The 6,927-nt window shown below is 40.2% G+C and overlaps 1 protein-coding gene across 1 annotated transcript; it reads left to right on the top strand.

Moving 5' to 3' along the window:
• The first annotated feature begins 626 nt into the window (after positions 1-626).
• Positions 627-6,767, top strand: LOC117385596 (alanine aminotransferase 1). Its single transcript, XM_033982888.1, has 12 exons — positions 627-734; positions 816-905; positions 1,097-1,205; positions 2,097-2,230; positions 2,971-2,992; positions 3,050-3,271; positions 4,608-4,687; positions 4,962-5,098; positions 5,571-5,742; positions 5,818-5,973; positions 6,487-6,599; positions 6,677-6,767. The coding sequence occupies exons 1-12, from the start codon at positions 627-629 to the stop codon at positions 6,765-6,767; spliced, it is 1,434 nt and encodes a 477-aa protein (XP_033838779.1).
• Positions 6,768-6,927: the final 160 nt, after the last annotated feature.

Below are 6,927 nucleotides of genomic sequence, written 5' to 3'. Positions count from 1 at the left end.
GCAGGGGCCCCTTTGACCCCTGGACACAAAGACACAGGAGGAAAGTTAAACATTCTTAAAACAATAAACACTAAACACTGCAAATGACACCACACAAACACTTAAAAAGGTCTTAAACATGTATTGCACATGTCCAATTAAATGAATCATTAGCTGTTAACATTTTCTTTTCCCTCCAGGACACGCGGCTTCAGTTAAAAATGCCACTGTGCCTCCAGACGAGTTAAATAAACATTTTTAAATCCTTTATGTGCAATTGTTTTATTTGTTAAAGTGTAAATAATGTGCTGTGTGTTATTAAAGTGTAAGTGCAGTTTAAAGTGCACATAGTGAAGGGGGTAAAGTGCAGTAACTTTTATAACAAAAGTGTTTGTTACTTGTGTGTTCAGCTCTGTGTTTAAGAACATATGTAGGTTGTATATTTCAACATGTTGGTAAATTATCAAACGGCCTTTTGCTTCTTAAGGTGCACAAAGGTCATGTCTCGTTAACCGGTTCATGACATTCTAGGGCAGAAGGTTAAAATTCTACCTCATTTCAGATAATCATTTCAGCTGATGTTCCTGCTCTGTGGCCCCGTGTGAGGAGCAGTGATGTGAGTGAAGCAGAGGAGACTCAGGAGGAGGATGTCTGTGGTTCTTCGGGAGATCAGCCCTAATATAAGGAGCATCAGACCCCCGCGGTACACAGCCCTGTCCGTCCGAGCGGCGCAGATCAGAGAGGAGCTACGACAGGTGCGTTTCATTTATTCATCTTTGGATTTTCTCCATCATCTGATAAAAACAAACACATCTTCGACTTGTGTTTTTGTGCAGGGAGTGAAAAAGCCCTACACGGAGCTGATAGACGTGACGTGGGGCGACCCTCAGGGAGCCGGGCTGAAGCCCCTCACCTTTGCCCGACAGGTGACTCCTACCTTCGCCTCACCTGTCCGCCTCACCTGTCCGCCTCACCTGTCCGCCTCACCTGTCCGCCTCACCTGTCCGCCTCACCTGTCCGCCTCACCTGTCCGCCTCACCTGTCCGCCTCACCTGTCCGCCTCACCTGTCCGCCTCACCTGTCTGTGTTTAATATTCAGTATTTTCACATGTTTTAGGTGCTGGCTGCGTGTCTTTACCCAAAGCTCTTGAATAATGAGCGACTCCCTGCAGACGTGAGGCAGAGAGCTGAGGGTCTGCTCCACGAGTGTCACGGGGGCAGTGTGGGTACGAAGACGACTGAACTACTCATATGAAGTCGTAACAGTGCATTATGTTCATTATTTTGAGTTTTTTACGTACTTTTCTCTGTACTTTTCTGTATTTTTGTCTGCACTTTTGTATGTACTTTTTTCTACTTTTGTCTCTACTTTTTTCTATTTTTGTCTGTACTTTTCTCCATTTTTGTCTGTACTTTTCTCCATTTTTGTCTGTACTTTTCTCCATTTTTGTCTGTACTTTTCTCCATTTTTGTCTCTACTTTTTTTCTATTTTTCTCTGTACTTTTCTCCATTTTTGTCTGTATCTTTTTCTACTTTTTTTCTGTACTTTTTTCTATTTTTCTCTCTACTTTTGTTTGTAAAATTAAAGGTGCACTATGTAACTTTTCTGTAGCTGTATCCTGCTTGTCTCCTCTCGCCGTTATTACTTTGCCTGGAATATTTCGCAGTAAGAATCTTCAGAATTCAGATCTGAGAGACTGAGCCTGGTCGGGTCAGGACTTGGACGGGACACAGCTGGAATATCAGGTGCCACAGGGGGCGCTAGAGGCAAAAACTATCATTGTGTCCTTAGGCAAGACACTTCACCCACATCTGGTATGAAAGTGGTGTGTGTGTGTGTGTGTGTTGGAGGTCGGAGGGGCCGATGGTGCAGATTTACAGCCTCATGTCCATCAGTCTGTCCCAGGGCAGCTGTGGCAGAGCCGGGCGTTAATGAAAACTGAAGTTCTCTGCAAATCCTAAAAGTCTCTGTATAAATCCAATACATTATTATTACATTTTAATACTTATTGTGAAACACTCAAAGTATAAACAGCTCCATGGAGACAGCAGAAAGGTTCCATAGTGCACCTTTAGGATAAGAATCATTTATATTGTATCTCTTTCCGTTCTCCAGGTTCGTACACAGACTTACCTGGTATTCCTCAAGTGGCTCGTCAGATTTCCGAGTTCATTTCCAGGCGAGACGGGGGCGTTCCCTCGGACCCTGACCACATCCTCATTTCTCCGGGCTCCCAGTGGGCTCTGCAGGTACACGAAAAGTACACGGCAATGTACAAGTTTAAACAGCTGTACTGTGATACTGTGGTACATGAGGCTCAGTTTACTTCACTCATGCTTTTGTGTTGGTGGAAAGTTAAAGCCCCAGTTTGAATATTTCCTGGATTTTCCGATACTAGGTCCAGTTCATCCTGTTTCAAAATGTTTTCTGCTCATTCAGTGATGGATGAAGTACTCAATACTGTTACTTAAATAAAAGTACAGATACAGAGGTCAAAAGTTGCTTGAGTAAAAGTAAAAGTATCACATGGAAAAATCTACTTAAGTAAAAGTATTAAAGTACCTGTTTAAAAATGTACTTAAAGAATAAAAAGTAAAGTGTTGTTCATTTTCTGTGTAAACGTCAGTGATATTGATTCAAAATGACACATTTTGTTGAACAGAAACAAAATGAATCAATTTCTTAGTTTTTCTTTTGTGTTTTTATTTTTGTTTTGCTCAAAGTCGAAGCTTCAGCTCTTAAACTTTATTCAGGATGTTTTCACGAACACGGTAAAAATAACTCCTCAAATCAGATGAAGAGTACTTTTACTTTTCAGTCCTGTTCAAAAATGTAGTGGAGTAGAAAGTACAGATACTGCTCTCAAATGTACTCAAGTAAAAGTAAAAAGTACACACTGTAAAATGTACTTAAGTAAAGTACAGATACCTGAAAATTCTACTTAAGTACAGCACTTTACTACTTTACCACTGCTCATTTGTGTTTGCAGAACATTTTAAGCGTGCTGGTGCGTGGGGACGGTGGAGGTGGAGGAGGTGGAGGAGGTGGAGGAGGTGGAGGAGGTGGAGGAGGAGGTGGAGGTGTCAGATCGGGGGTCCTGACTCCACAGCCCTCATACTCTCTCTCCGTCATGTCGGTGGTGGGTCTGGGTGGTGTTCCTGTGCCGTACCAGCTGTGGGAGGAGCAGGGCTGGGAGGTGCAGGTGGAGGAGCTGAACCGAGCGCTGGAATCTGCAGAAGGAGAGTGTGACCCGGTCGCTTTGTACGTCATCAACCCTGGAAACCCGTCAGGTGAGATCAGACCATGAACTTTAAACTGCAGCGTGTGGGAGGTTCTCCGCCCGCTGGTCTCCATGGAGATGTCATCGTTTTGATTGTAATGTTCCACAGTATGGGCTTGGGTGAGTTCAGTTGCAGGTGTTTTGAGTCCTGAAAATAAAATAAAATACTCTGTTAAATATTCTGTTACTAAAATTCCAAATAAAAGAATCACATGAAAAAATCTTCTTAAGTTAAAGTCTTAACTGTTTAAAAATGTACTTAAAGAGTAAAAAAGCACTAAACTCTGTCAATATCATCTTAGACAAACAGGTAGAATAAAAAAAAGTAAGACTAGAACCAGTAAAAAATGTCGTGTTTGTGTCCGAGGGGTCAGTGTGTGGAACAACCTGATAAATTAAAAAGCTCCTACACAATTAAATCATTTAAAAAGAGCTTTAAAACATCAGGAGTGATTCGTGTGAACTGCTGCGGTTTGTAGTTTTTCTTTTGTCACATATCGAGTCATTTGTTGTAGAACTGATGCTGCTTTTCTTTGAATTCTTGTGCGTTATTATTAAATAGAGTTCGTCGTTAAAAGTCATTTTTCCTTCAGCCTAAACCCTTTCGATCATGATAGAAATGTCACGTACAACTCTGTGAATAATGTTTGACAGAACCATAGACCGTTTATATAAATGGACATAACCTGCTGCTGCCGCGTTTCAAACAGGAAGTGATCATGAGTGCACTTCCTGCTCCATCAACTCTGGCTCCAATTCACTTTCTATTGAAAAACAGTCACCCGTCTCTGTCTCTGCTGCTTCAGACTCATTTTGGTCTTAAATGTTCGTATTAACCCTCTACATGATCCTGGGGTTCATTTTTTGGAGTTATTTTGAGATTATTTTTTAAGTTGTTTTTTTGTCAATTTTAGTTTTGTTTTTTTTTTTTGTAATTTTTATTATAATTTTTTTAGTTATTTTGAGATTTATTTATTTTTTGTTTATTTTCTTTATTTTTTTTTGTTATTTTGAGTTGTTTTTTCATTTAATTTTGAGTTGTGGTTTTGTTTTTTTTTTGTTATTTTTGAGGGTTTTTTTTTTTTTTTGAAAAACTGTCCTCTCTCTGTCTCTGCTGCTTCAGACTCATTCTGGTCTTAAATGTTCGTATTAACCCTCTACATGATCCTGGGGTTTTTATTTCACTATTGTGTCTGTAAATCAAGATATGAACATTAATAACAGACATAACTTTATCTTTCCCAACAGGATAAAATGGTTCTATCGAGGACAAAATAAGTTCTTGTTCTTATATTTACACATTTACACCTTCATAATAATGAAAAACAAAACTTTTTATTAATCAGGTCATGTTCAGAGAAGAGAATCGATCCAAGATGTGATAAAGTTTGCGTCAGAGAAGAGGCTCTTCCTCTTGGCAGACGAGGTTTGTCTAATGAGGTTTATGTATTTACAGTAAAAGTACAGATACTGGAGCAAAAATACTCAAGTAAAAGTATCATACAAAAAAAAGTACCACTTTGGAAATGTACTTAAACACTAAAACGTAAAAGTATTTTTCCCAGATTTTGAGTCTTATAAATCTTCAAATGTGCTGATTTTGAAAAAGATTTGAGCTGAATTTTGTTCAACTGAATCCATCTTTTGTTCCATCTGTTTTTATTTGTTCATCTTTGTGAGTGAATTTCATTTCTCCACAGGTTTATCAGGACTGTATTTACAAGGAAAACATAGAATTTTTGTCGTATAAAAGAGTTTTGGCCGAGATGGGGCCTCCGTTTTGTGACACGGTGGAGCTGGCGTCTTTTCACTCTGCGTCCAAGGGCCTCCTGGGAGAGTACGTGTTTATGATGAATAAACTCGCACTTTAATCACAACCTTCATGTTATTTTTGTGCTCTGGTTTGAACAACCTCAATATATTCATTTTAGAAAATAAGTACATTTATTTTCATTACTAATTTATCAAAATCAAACTTTAAGAAACGACTCAAATGAAACTGAACACCTTATTTTTTTAGCTCACTGAAATGATTGTGATGATCAGTTTGGTTTCACAGTGGGGGTCCCGGGCCTCCTGGTTATTTTGTGATATTAGCAGGGCTGTCGACAGAATTTTGGGGACCTGGGGCAAGAAGCCTCACATGGCCCCCCCCTCTAATATAACTGTATAGGAAGAGGGTGCAATTCTGGGCCCCTAAGACCCTGGACCCTGGACAACAGATTGGAAATGCTAATCTATAATCCAGTACTAAACTTAGACCAACATGCTAAATCAAACTTTCAAATGTTTTTCTTGTTTTGACGTAGATGTGGTTTTCGAGGGGGTTATGTGGAATTGGTGAACATGGACCCGGCCGTTATGAAACACGTTTTCACCATTTTCTCCAAAGACAACGCGCCGACTCCAGGTCAGATCGCCCTGAGTGTGATGGCGAGTCCCCCACAGCCCGGAGACCCGTCCTACCCCCTCTACAGAACAGTCAGTGCACAATAACAGCGTGGGCTCCAATCTCTCCAGGAAGATAAAGGTCAAACTGTGTTTTTGTTGTTGTAGGAGAAACAACAAATGCAAACGTTGATCAAAGACAATGTGAGAAAAGTGCATGAGGTTTTGAACAGTTTACCCGGAGTCTCCAGTCACCCTGTGGAGGGCGGAGCTTTCGCGTTTCCAAGAATAGATCTGCCACCTAAAGCGATTCAGAAAGCAAAGGTTAGAACATTAAAATATAAACTCTGCTGCAAAAAAATGAGGACTAATCTGGACTAAACCAAATCTACATAAGGACTTAAACTGACCCCAAACCAGGACCATAAGTGAAAGTGGGAACAGAGAGCTGAACCAGGACTAAACCAGGACTAAACCAGGACTAAACCAGGACTAAACCAGGACTAAACCAGGGACTATAGGTGAGGGTAGGAACAGAGATGTGAACCTGGACTAAACGAGGACTAGAACAGGACAAAACTGGGTCTAAACCAGGTCTAAACCAGGACCAAAGGTGAGAGTAAAAACATAGACTGACCTGTAAATGTAGAGCTTTGCCTTTGGACTTTTGACCTCATCACTGCAGATGCCGCTCCGTCCTGCCCTCGAGAACAAGACCCTGACACACTCAAGACTTTAAACTAATTAAATACGATCATTTATATTTGTATTATTGTAGATTTTGGGGTTTGCGACATTAAAACACCAGTTTCCTTAAAATGTTCATTCTGATTCCAGGACCTGGGGATGGAGCCGGATATATTTTACTGCCTCAGACTTTTAGAAGACGCCGGACTATTCTTCACCCCGGGCTGCGAATACGGACAGAAAGATGGAACCTACCACGTTCGGTACGCCAAAAAGAGATTTCATGTTGAATATAAAGATCTAAATACAAAAATTAAACAGTATTACTTCTCGTTGGCAGGTTTTGCATCATGGTAACAAAGGACACGATGGACGACTTACTGACACGCCTGGCTGCCCATCACACACAGTTTATGAACGACTTTTCTTGACTTAGAAGAGCTTTATTTTCTTTATCTTACGTTGTATTTAGAGCAATGTAAAGAATAAATAAACAATAAAAAAAAATAAAATTCAGATTCCATTTTCTTACATAGTTACACGAACGAGTTAAAGTTAAAGTTCTGCTTACGACGAAGCAAAGATTAAGCC

This window comes from Periophthalmus magnuspinnatus, chromosome 17 (assembly GCF_009829125.3).
Source record: "Periophthalmus magnuspinnatus isolate fPerMag1 chromosome 17, fPerMag1.2.pri, whole genome shotgun sequence".
NCBI classification, from domain to species: Eukaryota; Metazoa; Chordata; class Actinopteri; order Gobiiformes; family Gobiidae; genus Periophthalmus; species Periophthalmus magnuspinnatus.
Note: the sequence above shows the minus strand (reverse complement) of the source record. Positions and strands in the feature narration are given on the sequence as shown.

Bases quoted from the DNA above. Each gene is read 5' to 3' on its own strand.
- LOC117385596 (XM_033982888.1), top strand. From the start codon at position 627: ATGTCTGTGGTTCTTCGGGAGATCAGCCCTAATATAAGGAGCATCAGA. The intron at 1,206-2,096 runs GTACGAAGACGA...TCCGTTCTCCAG, and splicing joins GTGTCACGGGGGCAGTGTGG to GTTCGTACACAGACTTACCT. The intron at 4,688-4,961 runs GTTTGTCTAATG...ATTTCTCCACAG, and splicing joins TCTTCCTCTTGGCAGACGAG to GTTTATCAGGACTGTATTTA.